The sequence below is a fragment of the Tinamus guttatus genome, unplaced genomic scaffold (assembly GCF_059628265.1).
Source record: "Tinamus guttatus ecotype Peru unplaced genomic scaffold, ASM5962826v1 Tinamus_guttatus_pri_ptg000439l, whole genome shotgun sequence".
Classification (NCBI taxonomy): domain Eukaryota; kingdom Metazoa; phylum Chordata; class Aves; order Tinamiformes; family Tinamidae; genus Tinamus; species Tinamus guttatus.
The window spans coordinates 143641-162559 of record NW_028288973.1 but is presented as its reverse complement, the minus strand read 5'-3'; the positions used below and the strand labels follow the sequence as shown (position 1 = coordinate 162559).

The 18919-nt window shown below is 42.9% G+C and overlaps 1 protein-coding gene across 2 annotated transcripts in view; it reads left to right on the top strand.

Moving 5' to 3' along the window:
* The first annotated feature begins 10870 nt into the window (after positions 1 to 10870).
* The window catches only part of CACNA1I (calcium voltage-gated channel subunit alpha1 I), an 86739-nt gene continuing 78690 nt past the window's right edge, over positions 10871 to 18919 (top strand). Inside the window, exons 1-2 of one of the 2 annotated variants that reach the window (XM_088531891.1) lie at positions 10871 to 11058; positions 12413 to 12546. In XM_088531891.1, the coding sequence (XP_088388017.1) occupies positions 10966 to 11058; positions 12413 to 12546 (227 nt within the window). In that variant the 5' untranslated portion in view covers positions 10871 to 10965. The remainder of the gene's footprint in view (positions 11059 to 12412; positions 12547 to 18919) is intronic. The other variant, XM_088531892.1, reaches the window with a different exon arrangement.

Sequence of the window (18919 nt, the reverse complement as noted above, 5' to 3'; positions counted from 1 at the left end):
GAGCAGTGAGCTAAACAATAATGAGTATGTCCAAAAGAAAATGAGATTAGTGCATATCCATAGTTTCTGATTAGAAACTGCACAGAAAAAGTAAATTAGGCTGTAAATATGAGGAGGAGACATATATTTCTACTCCTAGTACTAAATCTGAAGAGAGGTGTTAAATACAACAGGCAAAAAGACATCAGAGAGGTAGCCAAACTATTCTGTACTGACAACAGAGACTCCAGCTAGCCTGCCCTCTTGGCCGAATGATGTGTTGTAACCGCCTTTTTTGGAACCATTCATTCTACAGCCAGTCATGTCAATATTTCCGTTTAGCACTTTTTTTATCATGTAGCAGATACTTTTGTAGATCAAAAAAATCAAGGTGTATCAGGATTAGACTAGACTTAGTTTTACACTGTCATAACTACAACCTGAATCTGATCTGAATCACTTGAGATCCCAGGTGAGCATCTTGTTCCTGCAGACAACCAGTTTCCAAAGCTAATCAATCTTAGAGGATACCCTGACTCTGGTATCAGTCTGAATTAGAGAAGCAGAAAAATAAAACAAAGCTGCTTTGCTTTTCTCCCTTCTCACAGCTAGGTCAAGCCTTCAGTGGGTACAGAATCGCAAAATCATGTGCTTGGTGTTTAGCTTTGCAGGCTTTTCTGAGGAGTGCTTCAATACAAAAAAATAAAATCATGCGGTGACACTAAGCTTTGCAGCAAAGTAAATAAAGATTAATTCAGAAGCATAGGGAGTGCTCAGTAGGGTCACCCAGAAGAAATTGCGTATGGTCTAAGCAAAATGTAGAGAAAAAAAAGAAAGAAGGAAAAAGAGCGAGTGAGCTAGGTATGAGCTCCTGTTCCTTGTTTCAGTATAATTTTCAATACTGGCTGTAATTAAATGAAACTCACTATTTTCAGAGTTTCACAATGCAGTTCCCTCAGCCTTGGATGCCTTTTTTTCCCTCAATATTTTCCATTTTTTTGAAGGCTTGTAGCTGCATGCATCCCAGAAACTTTTGCCCTGGTTTCCAAAGGGTAGGTTGGAAGAACTGGCACCAATGGCCTACAGGACATGTGCCTGAAGGAAGAACCAATTGCATATGACTGAGCTCAGCAGATAACGGGAAGCTAAGGACTTTATCCAGCTCGTAACCACACAGGCTCACAGCAGCTGCTGGCTCCTCTTTGAGTACACAGGTGGGTTATGGATGGCCTCCTGGAAAGGAAGGTACTCACGTGTACAAGTAACAGAGCAACAGAGGTACCTATGAGGTGGGGGAAATGCTAGTTAATTGGTCTTTCTCTCATGTGAAGAGGAGAAAGGAGCCCATGGCAGATGAGCAGATATGCCAGTACTCCTCTTCTTATGTCTGTTTTCTCCTTCCCTCCTCTTACATACTGCAACAAAGAGCTGCTTGGCTTGAGCACACAATTAAAAGAGATTATTTAAATCATCTAGTGCTTCCTTCAAAGCACTGCATAAACTTTTACTGATTTTCATAACTACCTTGTAAGGTAATACTTTCCCTATTTCACAGATGGAAAACAAGCAGGGGAAGAGGAGTTTTTTTCCAAAGGAGGCCCTGATTTGGGTTTTGTAACACATGAGTGTCTTAGAGACTGATAGTCAGGAGTGTGTAACACTTGTCGTGTCCAACAAAGCCAGAAAGAACTGTGGTGCACCACATCTCTGAGAGTCAGACTCCCACTGCCCCAGGTCGGATGGACAAAGATCAGAGTCTTCTTTAGAAGAGTGTTTCCGAGATATCAAAAAGTCAGCAACTGCCAGGGACTTATTAGAATTCAGGTGTTCCTGATGCCTGTTACGTATTCTCTAAACCTGTCAGTTTTCTGGCTAGCTGACAGATCACACCATGCCAGGGAAAGGAGCCAGCATGACTCATGCTCAATCACTCTGGTGCCCACAGTATTGAGCGTTGCTTTAGGGAGGCTAAATGCTGTGAATGCACTAAGCATTATCAATATTAAAATATTACTGTTATTTATGAGGTATCTCCACACGTCCTCAATGATACCAACCAAAATCAAGCCCAAATTATGCAAAATGTTACACAAACACCTGTTTATTGCCTTGTTGTTGAGTGATTGAAAGAGAGCTCTGGAAAGCAAAAGAGGTAGAGACAGGAGAAAATAAGAAATGAAAAAATCTGGGAGCAGTGTGGACAGGAGATCAATCAGGAGATCAATGCTTGCTTTTTTTCTTTCCTCTCTGATGGCACCGTGGGTTTCTCCAATCTCTGAAATCTCTCTGGTTTGATACCAGCCTCTCTGAGGGTCTTCTAACAACCCAGGTTCACTCAGGAGGAGCGCCCTGTATCAGGGCATGCCCAGTTCAAGTCTAGATTTTGTAAATCTGTAAAGCATTCCTAATTCAAATCACTCCTGCATTGCAAATGACTTGCTGTCTGAGTCTGCCCAGTTCACAGGTTCAGATCAGAGGTCCAGCCGAGTGCAAAATGAAAACCAAATTCTAAGGTCACGGAATTGCTGCCCATCTCAGTAGAAAATTGACTCTGCAAACTGAAATCTAGATAAATGATGACAACTTTACTGCGTGGATCACAGTTTATGGTTCAGTTGTTTCCTCTGGTGTTTCTTCTCCACTCTCCATCACCAATGCAACTGTGGCAGGAAGCAGATGCTGAACCCTTCGCTTGCATTAGAAGTTTTTAGAACAAAATACTTTTAACTCTTTCATAGTATAGTGTTCTGAGCTGCAGCCCTATCACCTCATGCTGTGACTTTGTCAAACTTCCTAATGAGAAGCCAGGTTAGGTTTTGGATGGAGATCTCCAAGGCAGAGCCAGAACACTGCAGAATGCACCATTTGTGAGTCAGCAGGAGGTGTGATTCCTCGAGTCAGTCCAGAACTTATCCCACAGCATGTGGAGTATTGCTTTGCTGACAAATAAGATGTGCGGCCACAGTCCCAGCCATCTGAGCATATTAAAAAGCTCTTTCTTCAGGAACAGAGTTATTACCTCTAATACCCGGCTATTTGGCTACTTAGTTTCTTCTGACCTAAAAAGGAGATCCTTGGGTGGTTTCTTTTAGATACTATATTTTTTTACACTTCCTATAGTAAACACCTTTGTAGAAATGTTAGGCAGTGTTAAGCAGGTGCCCTGTTGCATCCTGAAAGCCAGACGCAATACAGAAATGGATAATTGCCTGTAGATAATGTCTGTAGAAAGCTCTGTGGTCCAGCTGTTACATACAGGACATAAACATTACTATGAGGGTTGTAGCAGCATTGATGAAGATGTATGATATTTATGAAATACCTGAATAAATAATGGTGGGATCTGCACACCTTTTCTGAAAAAACACTAAGTTGCTTTAGAAGTTCAATGTATATGCATTCAGTTGGTATTACAGCCAGAGTTCTTGGTGTAACTCTTGGCTTTGGCTATATGATAGGCAGGGATATCCTGTGCTTACTGTGGTGAGGAACATTATAAAGAAGCCTGGAGTTATCTGTAAAGCTTTCCATTTGATTAGGAGCACTTTGGGGCCCATGGTGGCCCTGTGCTAGGTCTAGACCCTCTCTTTGGCTTCTTGTTTCTAAAATAGCCAAGAATTTGTTTTATTGTGTTAATATGTCTGTCCATTTGCTCTTCAGATTCATTCTAAGCATTGTAATCTCCATTGTATGTTTTTTCCCATCAGATTTTAAATTATTTTCTATTAGTTTTGCTTTCGCTGGACTCAAACATTTAGTGAATACAATTAGCTGGTCTGAATAACTCATACCGAAGAAGTTTTAAGAAATGAGCAACCTACTCCATTTTGTTTCTGGAATGACAATAACTTTCAAAAAGCTCTCTTCAGTGCTTGCCTAGTTTCACAGTGGATATGATATGCTGTATGAGATACAACTGACTGAGTTCTCATTAATCAAGACTACCTGGCCTGATACAGGGCCCCATTCTGAGCAACCCTGAGAAGTTAGACCAGAAAGGCTGGCCTATGGCACTTTCTTTTGCTGGTCTTCACCTGACTTTCTGTGGATATGGTTGAGGCTTTTTTCTTTTCCAGTAGATCAGGTTTTGGTGAAAAGTTATTTTCCAGGGTCAGAAATACTGATGTCTTTACCATGTATTTTAAATATCTCCATCTTTGCTCTCTTCTGTGCTTCATTTTCTTGCTTCCCAAGGAACACTATCACACATTGTATAAGTCTTCTCTTGTGTCGTTTAAATAAGTATAACAATCTTCCTGTATGTGGCAGTGGTTTAGTCCTTTCTTTGGCATAAATATTGTGAAAGGCTTGAACTAGCAATGCATACTTCAGCTGTCTAAAATACATAACACAAAAATACCTAGAACATATAGACCTTGAGGGTTTCCATATAAAGCTTTATATTTTGCCCTCTATGACTTGAACTGCCAAGCAGATCCAATATTGCAACACTGAGTATTGGCATTTAATTTCCAATTGACTCAAAAAAAGAAACTTCTAAGTTAGGTCAAACAACACAGCCTTTATTTATGTAATATTGAAACATCCCTCTGTACTAAAGAAAAGACAAACAAGAAATGTTTCAGCCTTTCCAAAAGAGGATTCTTAAAGATATATTTTCTGAGAGATGTTTTGATTGTTTTGATCTATTTGACAACAAACACATTTTGAGATATGAGTAGTTTCCTTTGAATATAACATCTGATGTTCACCCAGCTACTAGTGGGTTAGCTTAGCTGACTGAGGCTAAAAAGAATCCTCTTGCTTCTGCAGACTTGTTTTGCAGAAAAAGAGGGAGAAATTCCTATGCATCAGCATAGAAGAAGGAAAAATGTGAGTGGTGATAAGAAAAATGGGGGAGGGAGAAAAAATGAGACCCACCTGTAAGGGCATCTTTAAGAGCCAGCAGCAGAGAGGGAAAGAAAATGAGAACTTCTTTCCCTAGAGCTGTTTGTCTCTGACCTTCACAACAGAAATCACTCCTTTCATTATAAATGAAATATTAACTGTCTTGCAGCAGTTACAGCATCCTACTGGCTTCTTGGAGGAGGGTCACAAAACAGGAGAGAGCAAACTAAGGAAGAAACACAACTCTGTCCTTACAGGGCTTATTTGAACAGCAGGGAAAGGAAATGCAATCACCAAATTGGAATGACAGGAATCTACCCAGTGGAAAAAAACAGTTAGAAAAGAGGGAGGTAGCGAGAAGCAAAAAGGGAGGCAGAGAAAAGAGGAATGATTGTGCAAATGTGATGTCTCATCTGGGGGCAGGGTGCCCACAGATGACTCTGTTGGAAGCAGGTGGCAGCTGCAAGGGAAGTGCCTGGCTGGCACCAGCTCAGAGGTGGGAGGCAATGGATCATGTGCGCGGGTAGCTCGTGCTGGGGATGCATCGTGTGGAGCTCCGTGTTTTCCTGTTACGTATTTCTTGGGGTTGGCGCCTTCTGCTGCTAACTCAGTCATTTAACTAAGCTGGCACAGCACCCAGAGCCTCTGCAGTCACTTGTTCTCCTTCTGGGAGATGAATAGGAGCGATCAAGACTGGCCAGACAACGGAGCTGCTTTTTCCCCCCTTGTGAGCCTTATGCAGCCAAGGCATTTCTAGTGCAGATGAACTGGGCCCGGAGATATTCAAGACCTGACTTGGCACAAGGCATACCCTAGGAATGATTCTGAGACACCAAAAAGCTGGAGGCCCAAGGAGTAATATTCATAAAACATAGACATTTCCCATGCTGTTAGGAGCTGCTCCCAGATGCTATGGAGCTTCTTGGACCTGATGGTCAGGGATGATGAAGGAATACGGGAGGAAGAGGAGAGAGCACCCCAGAGTATAGCTTCATTTGGTTTTGTTGTTGTCACTGTTAGAAAGCAGAGATTGAGGCTAGTAAGAAGAACTTAATGGGCGTTCAGTTTTCCACATCCAAGGTATTTATGGCTTCGATACAGCATTCCTTGCTTCTGTGGCTTTTCCTACAGAAATGCAACTGAAAAGCTTTGCCTGGATCACATCATCCTTTTCTAACATCATCCCTGAAGTTATATCATGCATGGTCATGCTGTCAAGTGCTACTACAACATTCAAGCTCTCCAAAGGTCCTCTAACGCGTGGTTTACAGCACTGTCTTCATCCTGTACGTTTTGGGGCAAGTAGTTTTCTTGCCTGGTCTCTGCTAGTGACACAGATCCTGCTGTTCCCTGCGTGGGGGAGAGAGGGAAGCAGCACCCAGATGGCTGCCTCTGGTTGGCACCTAGTGCTGCACATGAGGGGTAAGGGGAGCAAGGAGCTACGCCATTGGCAAAGCTGACACAAGAAAGGCACCAGCTATCAAAACAGTACATGCAAATGCTTTTGAGGCAAAATACAATTAACCTAGATAGAAATCTTGAAGTCACAAGGCAGCGCCGAAGCCAAACATTTAGCAGGGCTTTTAAGAGTGGAGACGGTTATGTGGGAATGAGAGCAGGCCACAGTTAAAGGTGTCACGAAACCCTTCTCTCTTCCTCTTTTTCCTTTTTTTTGAATTGAGAGCCGTGACCCCTTTATTCCTGAGGGCTTGAATCAAGCACCAAGTGACAGCGCTAGGAAAATAACGGATCACTGCGGCTTTCCTGGCTCCTTCCCCTGAATCATTTTGTAGTGGCCAAGAGCGAGGGGCTGATCTGGTGTGGGGTGGGAACACCTGGGCCTTGCTCTTGTCTCTGCCATGGAAGGGCCTGGGCCTCACTGCCACGAAAGGCACCAGGGTCGTGGCCGTGAGATGCCCCGAGCCGACTGCTGGGATTGCAGAGCGCTGAGGAGGGGCCTAGGGAGCGCGCACGTGGGCCCATTTGTAATTAGAAGATTTGAACTTGAAGAAAAAAAAAAGTTAATTAGTAATGAAACTTCTGAGTGAATGATGCAGATTGTGAAGACCAGCCTTGTCAGCAGATGAAATTAATTACAGGCTCAGGCACCGGCAAGGCTGAGGGGAAAGAGGCAGCAAGGGGGAGGCGGCATCGAAAGCAAGATTATAAACCTGGCTCCAGGCTGTTGCCGTGGCGACTGGAGGCAGCCGCTGTGGTTGACAGCGGTGACACATCCACGGCAGCAGGTAGTTATAATTACCCCCTCCGCCGACCCGAGCTGGCAGCAACCCCTCCCGCTGCGGGGTAGGAGATGCTCCAGTTTCCTCCTCGCACTTTATTCCTCTCTGCTGCAACCCCGATGCATCTTCTTGGGCCCCCACCTGCTCTGAAAGGGAAGCCGTGGGGTGGCAAGAGAGAGACCTTTCCGAATGTCACTTCAGCCACACGGGATCAGCGATTAATTCAGCAACATCCTCAGGAAGCCTGGGCAACCCTGGCAAACTCAGAGAGCCAGTACCTGAAAAAAGGCATGGAAGAAATTGAATGCAGACAGCCCTAGATATTTAAGAAACAAAATTCTGAGCCTTCTGCACCTCCCACAAATTGTGAGTTTTAAAAACTGCTCATGACAGCTGTCCCAGGTCTCACATGTTGGCATCTCGCACCCCCAGATGCCCAAAGATGCTGTGATGGAGCCGTGTCACCGAGGAGGACACCTCTTCCTCATCAGGTTACTGGTGGCACCTTCCAGGGGAACAAAAGTGGCCAAGTTAGCACAGGAGCATCCTGACCACCCGCGCTTTACTGCTGACAAAGCACATGTGCAAAGTAGTGATTTCTGCAAAATGGAGCTCTGAATTCAAGCCTGATTCCCTGAATTATCCATGAATCGTCAGCCTGGTCGCAGCTAGATAGGATTCCCTACCTCCAGGTCCTCCTGTCTGTTTCCTGAAGAAAACTCCCTGCTTTCAAAACAATTCCCGCTCTTCCTTTTATACATGCTTACTTCAGCCAGAGTTATTCTGAGCAGAGGCTCTGTCCGTACCTCTCCTTGCTGCCTTGTGCCTGGGAAGAGACATTTTTGCAGTCAGTGGCTCAGCCCACATAAAAACTCTTTGCCCTTAGGAGAAGTGTCGTTCAGCACCGGTCGTGCTGGCACAGCTGCTCCAGCACCACCTTTCAATCAGCTGTCAAAATGCCTGTTACCGAATGCATGCAGCAAGCCACTAAGGAAATCATGGAGGCACCCAAGTGCCAGGCTCTGAAAGGAAAGTTTCAGTCCAACCTGGATTTTTCAGCCTGCTGCTGTGATTATTTGGCTTTTGTGCTCAGGCTCAAATGAAAAGGGCTCTCCTCCTGGCCTGTCCTCCCTGCCGCCCCTCTGGCAGTGTGCAGATGTTTTCCAGCTTAATGCAGATGATTTCCAGCTTTGCTCCAGGCTCGGTGGAGGGAGGTTGTGGTGGTTTCTGGCCAACCTGCTTGCTAGAGTAGGAGCAGCGAGGGTGACTCTGGAAATGGAGGGGGTGAGAGACTGTGGAAAATCAGTGTGCAATGGAGAGCATTAACTGAGAGAAATTGAGCCAAGAAATAGATATATGGAGAGAAAAAAAAAAAAAACGCTGGAGGAGATGGAGAGGAACTGCTAACAGGATTGAAAGAAATGTGAATGGGATAAAGGAAAAAGATGGTGCACCTTTACAAAGGCAAAAGAAAAGACTAAGAAGAGTACAAGAAAGATGCAGATGGAACAGACACTGTCCAGTGTAGAGCAATGAGGATGAATAAGGGGTTTGCAGCATCTGACATATGGAAAAAGGCTGAAAATTTATTTAGCCTTGACATGAGAAGGCTCAGGGGATCCTATCAGTGTGTATAAATACCTCATGGGGGCAATAAAGAAGAGGGAACCAGACTCTTCGTGGTATCCAGTGACAGGGCAAGAGGCAGTAGGCTCAAATTGCAATACAGGGAAGTCCACTGAAACATGAAAAAATGTATATATCTTCTTTACTAAGAGGATGGTCATTAACTAGGGCAAATTGCCCAGAGAGGTTGCATCCATAAAGATACACAAAACGTTACTGGACATAGTGCTGAGCACTGAGAACCGCTTGACCTGCTCTGAGCAGGGTCAGTTGGAATAGATAATATCCAAAGGTGCTTTCCAATCTCAACCATGCTGTGATTCTGTGACAGATGATGCAAAATAGATTTGAAACATCCAGAAGAAAATGTCAGTCTTCCTGGAATCCCTGTGGGAGCCAGCGAAAACATCTTCAACTGCTCTCTTGGGCTTGAATCAGGTCATTAACAAAGCACATAGGAGATAGAAGCGTAGGAAATTGAAGTCACATCATACAGAGTTTTCAGGGCAAATCTTTTATTCGTGACCTTTAGGGTATTTATTTTCAAAGCTGGCAGTACAGTAATGTGCCTGCCATGTTAGGGAAGGGGACCATAGCTAGAAGGGGCTAGGGAGCGTTCCATGTGTCTTACCTTGTACAGCATTTGGGATTAACTTTGTGTGTGATAGCGATAACATGTTCTTGAACTCACCTCATAGTATGATTGGCACAGCCAATGCCTTGCTTTTCTCTGATTTTACAACTGAAGGTAGAGCTCTGGAAACCAGGTGGGAGAGAAGAGAAGGAATTAATAATCTTCTAGATCAGATTGTGCAATTTAGTCATGAATCACTGTCAGAATAAACAAGGAAGAGTTGCACAGAACAAACCATGGATTTTGGAGTTTCTTTCACAAGTGACCAGAGATACAGGCCACCATTTTAAATTCAATCCTGTAAGTAAAAAATTGGTACACACAGCAGGTTTTTTTTGAGTAGATAATTTCTCAGCTCAAATAGTTTAAATAAAAAATAAAAACTTTGAAATCCAAAAAATGGAAGCCGAGTGGGATTTATGAAATAGACCTACCACTCTTCTGTCTGTGTTAAAAGACACAAGAGTGGTAGGTCTATTTCATGTTGGAGATCCATTCTCATTTGACCTACATCACTGCTTTTCAATTCTAATAACGAAAAGAAACCACAGAAACACGAGCCCACTTTTAGAATGAGTGCCTAGGTAAGGCAGAATCAGGTCCTAAGATTCCCTCCTTAGAAAGAGGAATGGTAAAGAAGAGGCAGATGGAGATCTGCAGAAACTGTGAAGGGCATAGAGAAGGTCACTGAAATACTCCATTTTTACCCTCTTCTGTAATATTTAAATTGAGTGGTACTTGATGAAATTAAAAGGCAACAAATTAAAAATAAATAGGAGGAAACACTTTTTAATGTAAAGTATAATTAGCCAATGTAGCTCATGGCTGCTGACTACTACTGAAGCAGATATTTTAGTCAGATTCTAAACAAAAGATTCAAATGAATAAGCAAAGCATCTGCAGGGACACCACTGTAGCTGAGAAAACAATTATAAGGGCAATCAGTCCTTATGCTTTAGGGCATAAGCAGATCACCAGCTGGGGTCAGAAGCACAATTTCCCCCCATGGTTGCTGAATAACTTAATTAGACACATTGTGAGGATTTATCCAGCATGGACTACTGCTGGAAGCAGAATAACAGATTAGATGGACCATTGACCTGCTCCAATATGTCAACTGTTTATCTCCAAGTCTCTCAGAAAGGGAGAGGGAAATTTTTTGCCTTATGTTGTACCTCTTCCCAGAAGGCCTATAGTCACTAGGCTCACATGGAGATTCATCTGTCCATTTCATTGGGTTCAATAAAGCATTTTCCTAAATCCCACAGATCTCTGTTGCATTTGAATATAGGACACCATAGAAAGTCTCTTCCTACTCTATCTGTAAGATTCAGTAAAGCAGTGATGGGGGCAATCAGTGTATGTTTAACTACAGCAATGATTGCACAGATACTTTAGGCCTTTGTGTTACCTTTATTTTCCCCTTCCCAGATGAGTGAGTCTTTCCTTAATCAAGGAATAGAGCAGTGAGGAACAGAGGGGGTGGGAGGGAGGGAAGTGTACTAAATCAGCCAAGCAGTGATTATTTCCTTTAATCTTTCTATTTGATCATTCCAAGCTTAAAGCAAGCTTTTCTCGGGCATGATGCTTTTATGAAGTTTTCCTTGACTCTTTTCTACCTGGTTTGAGTGTGTCAGCATGATGGTGATTTTGCTAAACTGTGTTACCCTGGGGATGTACCAACCATGCGAGGATATGGACTGTCTTTCTGATAGATGTAAAATCTTACAGGTAAGCAGATTTCATTCCTGTCATGATTGTGGCTCTGTACAAGTTGCAAATGTCTGTTTCCCTTTCATGTGTGGTCAGCACCTTCCCAGAAAGGTTGGCAAGAACATCCCTAGCAGCAAACTGTTTTGTCTTAAAATGGCAAGAGCTTGCTCTAAGGAGTGGAATAAGGAGAGAGAAGGATAATGAGTAAAGTCTATTTGTGGCTAGATAATACAGAACCTGCCTGATTCTATGCATATCCAGAGTGTTCCTGACACAGACAGCTGCAAGACACAGCTCAGAGATATTCAGGGAGAAAAAAGTAAGTTGTAGCCAGCAGGCAGGAGAAAATAGGAGCCCCCAGTGGTTTGCCTCTCCCCTGAATAAGCAAGGGTGCTCCTGAGTCTGAGGACCAAGTGACATGCAAGATACTCAAAGAAAGAAGAAACAACAGGTACACCAGGATGGTTCATGGGCACATTCCAGCCCCTTAATGCACCAGCTGTGCTAGCTGCTTCCGCAAAAAGAAGGTCTCGGTAAAGACTAACCTATAACATTACCTAGGTGTGCTCCTCAAGCTGTGTGTGAAGCCATGCTACTGTCTCAGCCATGCCACTGGTACAGAGGTAGTGAGGACTAGACAGGTAGTGAGGACTCCTTCCTGAGAGGCCTGGAAGGACCTTCCCAGACATGTTCACATCTGCTAGTCCTGAGCTAAGAACTCTGTTCAATCCTATGTGGGCAGGTGCCGAGTCTACATTGATTCATACAGCCCTGAAAGAAAAAGCTCTGACTTACTCGCTTCTTCTCATTCTTTTCCACTATGGAGTTCAGATTTTCCCAGTTGTCCTTATGCCTGTGTAACTGCTTTTTTTAGCCACATAATGTTGTCACCGTGTAGGAGCTCTGCTTCAACCTGCTGTGAGGTTTCACACAGCTCTGCAGACCCACAGGTTGGCCACTCCATTTGCAGACAGCTCTCAGTCCCACCAATTCTTGGTCCACCTGGACTTACAAGCCACCTCATCCCTGCTTGTGCACATTATGTATATTCCCCCGTTGCTAATCTTCTCTGTCCACATTCTCTCAGTTCCCCCCATCTGTGCCCATTTATGCTAATGCAGAGTTGCAATGGGGTGCATAGGGAAACGGGGGTGCTGGGACAGCAGAGCTTGCAAAGGCAGAGGGCATGGCAGTGAACGGAAGGGAGCTGCGATGCCAGGGCTGTGTGGAAGAAACTTGCCCAGCCTCTCTTCAGGCTTGCCCATAATTAACTTTCAGGAACACTAAAATTTGTACTTATCTGACATGCTACATTTTGAAGTGCAAAGCTAAGGATGCATGTTAAACTTGCTCTTGGTTTTCCATTTGGCAGGTATTTGATGATTTCATCTTCATCTTCTTCGCCATGGAAATGGTGTTAAAGATGGTGGCCCTGGGGATCTTTGGCAAGAAATGTTACCTTGGAGATACCTGGAACCGCCTGGATTTCTTCATTGTCATGGCTGGGTAGGTTCAAGTTTGGATGTTTATTTGTTCTGTGTTTTTTGGAATCTTGCATAGAACAAAATTAATTCCCCAACACAGGAGTACACAAAGGTTAGTGGCAAGTACAGATGTGCTTCCTTTTGTGTCCTCCTCATATACTGATAGAAGGTCAGGGTAAACCTGCACAAAGGTGATGAAATTACTCTTGATTTACCGTGGAGTGTGACTGAGGGAAAAGTTTAAACCCTGATGCTGCTCGAGTTAGTTCTGTGGAACTGGTGTCAGCCGTGTGCTGTGGTTAGTGCAGAGAGAAACCGGTAGACAAAACAGCCTAACTCCTGGCTCATGTGAATCAGTGTAGCTTGCAAAGCTAAAAGAGGGGCTGCTAATCTGCACCAGCTGCAGAGCTAGACCAGAACCCTTTTTCATTCTAAATAACTGAATGAGAGTGTTATAACCTTCACCTGAACCAAGCCAACATCTCTGTTTCCAGCAGCAATGCTTTAAAGATGGAATGTTATTTTTGCTACTCTGGGCTTTTGTCTTCACGTTGCATCGGCCTCACTCACAGTACCACTGGGACAAGTTGACATTTGAGTGTTTTTTGCTACAAAGTTGCTATGGTGAAGCTCTGAGTTCCACTCTGCCTGTATGAAGCAGAAAGACTACCAGAATTTGCCTATTTGAATCATAGAAAAATGTCCTTCTTTGCTACAAATAAGCATGTGCTTTTGGGGATGTCTCCATTTTCAAATAGACTGCCGTGTGATATAGCAAGAAAAAATGTCAGTGAGAAAAAAAAAATTGCTGTTCTCACAACAAATGAGTAAATGAATTTATTGTGAGATTGTTCTCATAACAAACAAGAATGAACATCTTTTTGGAGAAACCCTCATTTCCCTCTTCCTTCTGGCAAGGAATTGCCAGCTTTCACTGTCACCTGGAAGTCAGGGCATCACTCACTGAGCCAGAAGTGAGTTCAAGATTACTTTACAGAGCTTTTCCCTGAGGTGGAAAACAGCACACTGTGTGATGCGTTTGTTTTTGACATGCTTCTGCTATAGCAAGACTTGAAAGTCATTTCCTCTGGAGGGGTGTATACCTGTTTCTTTATGGAGGAGCTGAGACTTTCCAGCTTAGTTCAGTTGTGGTCTAAGGTTGAATGTTGCTTCTTGGACATGAGCTGGTTTGTAAGTGAATGAAGGACAGACAGAGGAAAACTGTAGCTGTAGTCTGAACTCCTGTCTGAAAAAAAAAAAAAAAAAACACTGGTGCAGGGAAAATGGGACCCTACCTTGACAACCTTGGGCAAGGAAAGGGAAAAAGGGATGCGTTTGCAACCTCGGAGTACATCGTGCTCCCCTGTGTGTGATGTGCAATGTGGTTTGCTGAGTGGGAGCAGGACGGGCAGCACTGCTGCTGCGGGGCGAGAGACTAGGAACCTGGGGCACGGGGTTCACTCTAGCTGGTGCACATAGCATATTTCATGAACGGTGTTATCTGGGGGGACAGAGAGGTCAGGAGAATGAGGGAAATGTAGGAAATCTATGCTGCCTAAATTAGATGTGAGTTAGTGCCATTTACATATATTTCTCTCTGCTGCCATTGCTGGGAGAAACTCTAGAGCATAGGAAGTCTTTTGTGTATCTGATAGCGGTGCAGGAAAAGCAGCTCATCTCTGAACTCCTCTAAGTGCTAAGGAGACTTAGAATCAACTCCATAGATATGAAATAATCACTGTGGAGTATTTTTCATTTCAGGTCCATGACTGAAAGAAATTTGTTTCCTGATTTCTATACAATCGCCTCATGAGATGTCAGGCTGAAATGATAGTAATCTCATTAGAATATCTGATCTCAAAAGACTTCTGCTAAAGAAAGATTTTTCCATTTAGTGATATAGAACTAATGACTATATAATGTATTTTGAGTTATAAAAGCTTGTGGTTATTAATTCATTATTCTTTGAAATTCATTAAATTTGTCTGCACTGTTTAAATCAAATCCAAGCACAGGCTCAAAATTGTCCTTACACACAGAGCATAGGCTTTTATTTGACCTCAGAGTCAAGCCTTGAGTTTTATCCTGATTGGATCCATTCCCAAATCATGGCTTCAGCCTCTCTGGGTCTAAATGCTGCCTTGGCCTTTTGACTAACAGAGTACATCCTTCATCAAGTCTACTCTGTTTTCTCCATATCAGTGAATTAGATCCCGATCAGTGTAAAATTCACTTTTTTTCCCCAGGGCCTTCTCCTTTTCATAATCCTACACTCTCACTGACTTCAACGGGATCATAAATTTGGCTCTGAAGAAAATGGCTGTGATGTTGGAAGGTGAAGCAGTACCTAGGAGTCATGCTGCTTCTTTCAAATTCAAAAAAAAAAGAAAAAAAAAAAAGAACTATACTTCCCAGCCCTGTCTCTCCCCTCTCCCTTCCCAAATTAGGTCAGAAGCAGCACTCCAAGCCCGGCAGCGAAGTTTGGTAGAATACCCTATAGCCGGGGAAAGCAGAGTGCAGCCTAGGGACTCTTCTTTTGGGTGCTCTGGATGGCTGAGATACTTCCATCTGGCTTTCTGTGTGACAGCATGTTTTATCAAACAGCATAATGATTATTTGCTGTTATTGCCCCAGACGGTGTTTGGTTACATAAACCATGTATTTGGGCATTCATTTGTAGTTTTCTCCTCGCTTCCTTTGAAAGCCAGAAGCTGTAGTGTTAGTTAACTCAGTCCCCTTGTGTGCCCCTGCCCTGCTTGCCCCTGCCCCCCACGCAACCCGGCAGCTCAAGGAGGAAGACACCACTGTCACTAAAAATGTTTCGTATCCATGGCAATAGGAGCTGACATCCCCAGAACTTTCTCCCCTCTCGCACAATCCCTCTTCCAACCACCTCAATGCTTTTTTTGCCTTTTTTTTTTTCCCAAAAAAGATTAGGGAGAATAATCCTATGTCAGTGTTCTTCATTGCTCCCCTTGGATCTCCTAAAACTAAGCCAGGTAATTTGGATTGAAGAATGCCAAAATGCAAAAGCTTACTATGTTTTAAAAGCCAAGAGAATGTGAGCAACAAAAATCACATTGCAAACTTAGGCCAGTGTCACTACATGAATGAATGTAGGAGAAGAGTGCTTATTTGTGGGCTAACACTCACCAACTTTTCCAGTCAGACAGCTCTCCAACAACAGAGTATTTCTCTTGTCCTCACTACTGTGTGTGTCACTTGTGTTCACCCCCCTAGGAGGGAAGATGCCCCTCTATATGACTCAGGATGGAGGGATTCACACAAGGAATGCATTCATACAAACTGCCTCACCCTGGGGGCATTAATCCCTAGGAGGGGGTGCCTGTTGTGCCTCTCCTGAGCTAAATGCTATAACTAGCTATATGCAGTGGAGATTATCTGCCTTTGCCTTCTTCTGTGCCATTGCACAACACATTTCATCACAGAATATACTCCTATAAATATGCAGGTATGTTAAGGATGAGGAGGCTTCACTGTTTGGCCAGAGGGGTGATTGTGATCACAAGCCTGTGCCCCCAAACCTTTCCTTAGTTCCTGCTTGGAGTCCAGTGACTGAGGACAGTCTTTGCTATGTCTTCCAGAAAATGTCCCATATTTCCCTCCCTCCAGTATCAAACTTCAGTTTGCTGCACAGATCTCGAACTGTGATCACATCACATCCAAACCTTGCTTTTGATGAGACAAGCGGCTTGACTTGTGCAGTTTTGCATTTTAAAATACATTTGTTATATTTTATAGACACCAGAACAGGACACAGTATTCCATGTCATCACTTTTGTGCCTTATACACCCGTAATACAGTCTCCCTATTCCAGTCAATTTCCAGATGATATTTCGCCAATTCTACAGCCAAGGATTGCAGTAGCTTATCTAATTGACAGTGAGAGCATCTCACTGTGAATTCAGTCAGCTGCTTTCTTCATTGACTCCAAGTTTTTTTTATTATTATTATTTTTTCCTCTCGCTCTCCTGTCCTGTAGAGAGAAAATCTCTTCCTGTTAGTAGGGACAGCAATCTTTGTTCCCAGATGTATGGTTTACACTTGTTCATATTGAAATACAAAATACTTGCATTTCCAAGGCAGCTCATACTGTTCTATATGGATGACTTATCCTCTTCATTTCTTTTCTGTTCTCCCAAAATATGCATCAACTGCAAAATTCATCAGTGATTTTTTTTTCTTAAATATTTTCTGCCAGGTTGTGATAAATAAATGAAGAACTGAGTGGCAAGAATTGTGCATTACAGAAGTACATCTGCTTGCAAATGATTTCCCATTTACTGTTACATGTGAGGCTTATTACTTAGCCAGTTTTTCTCCTACTAATGTATGTCATGATGATTTCATATCATTCCAGTCATATCAACATAATTACTTGTGTGAAGCAGACTTGTAATCTCATAAGAAATTATAGCACATTTGTTTGATGATGTCTATTTTTCCTTAAAGTTGTGTTGATTATGTTTAATTTCATTATCCACCATTAATCTGTAATCTATCAAAGCCACATATTGGCGATTTCATTACTGAACTGTGATCGTCATCAGTCCAGTCAGTCTAAATATTCATATCACTGTGTTTTTGAAGTACTGGCACAGCATCAGAATTTCTCTGACCCTTGGATGTTTTCCCAGTCCTCTGAGACTGATCAAAAATCATGAGTACTGCTCCAGATCTCATTCGGTCATCTCCTTTAAAGCTCTTGGATGCAGGTTTTCCAGATCTGTTCGTTTTAGCCTACTCTTTTTTTGGTAGGTACAGCTTAAAATACTCAATCATGATTGGAATTGAAAACAGCTTGTTATCATCTATGATATGAATGCATTATCTGATCTTCCTCAAATAACTGAGTTTTTTTTTCCTATTTTTTAACACTGCTTATGACAATTCTGTTCTCTTGTTCCAGTGACCGACCTGTATCATTTCATGTGTCCATTTGATTTCATTACAAAATTTCTAGAATTTCTGTCTTCTAATTTATGTTCATTGATACAAGCTTCTCCTCTCTCACACGTATTATATTTCTGCACTCAGTTTTCCTTGTAGTATACTCTCTTTCTTAACAGGTTCAGCTTTCTTTTCTCAATTATGGCTTCTTCAATACCTGAGATATAAATATATATATATCTCATTAAACCCTCCCTGGTTATCAGTTACAGTTTATGAATTAAAATCTTTATCCAGACTAGGCTGATGCACAGTTCTTTCTGCATGCTTTTGTCTTCATGAATACAACCTTTCTAATCCATCATATATACATCTATTATTACTGATGACCTTACTTGTTTTGTCGATAACATGTAATCAAGCAGTCTCAGCTTTAAGTTCTATGATTAAAAAAAAAAATTATAGAGAATCTCTGTATCTTAGACTGTTAGGCACAATATTCTTCAAGTTACAAAACTCATCATTTTAAATGAAGGGCAAGGCAATTCAGGTGGAGCTCAACACATGTTGTCCAAATTCAATTCTTACGGGACGGGTAATGGGAGTTGCTTTCTTAAGAGTTATGGATCAATACCAATAGAGCCAGTCAGACGCCTTTCTAGTGTGATTTGGGCAAACGTAATGAGTATAACCACATTCACAGGATAATTCAGGTTGGAAAGGACCATGTGATGTCTTCAGTCCAATCTGTGGCTCAAAGTAGAGGATCAATGGTGAAAAGTTAGGTTGCACAGTGTTGTCCAGTTGGTTCCTGAAAACCTGCAAGGATGGAGACTAAACCATCTCTCCAGGCTTAATTATTGTGTACACAGTGTGAACTGTCCTTGTTCGGATTCACGTCTGTTGTTTCTCGACCCACACTGTGAAGAGCCCAGCTCCATCTCCCTCCTGACCTCCTTGTAGATCCTGGGGACAGCTGCTAGGTGCCCTGGAAGGCATCTCTTCTCCAGGTCGAAGATGCCCTGATCCTTTAATTTCTCATCACAGGACAGATGCTCAAGCCCTCTGAGATCTTGGTGGCTCTCTGCTGACCTCACTGCTGTTCATCAATGTCTTTATTGTGCTGGGGGCCCAAAACTGAATGTGATGTGCTATTCTAGATGTGCACTAATACGTGCAGAGTAAAACAAATGATCAGTGTCCTCCCCTGCTGGCTGCATTCCTGTTGATGCAGCCCAAAATGCCATTAGCCTGCTGAGGGCAAGGGCAGACTGTAGACACAAGTGTAGCCAACTGCCCCTGAGGATCCCCAGATCCCTTTCTGCAGAGCCATTACCCATCCCATACAGATACAAGGTGTTGGTCTAGCCCACGTGAAGGACTCTGTATTTCTTGTTGTTAAATTTAATAAGGCTTCTGTCAGCCTGCTACCCTACCCAAAGGAATTCTCTACTTTATATGGCAGAAAATGAATCCATAAGTA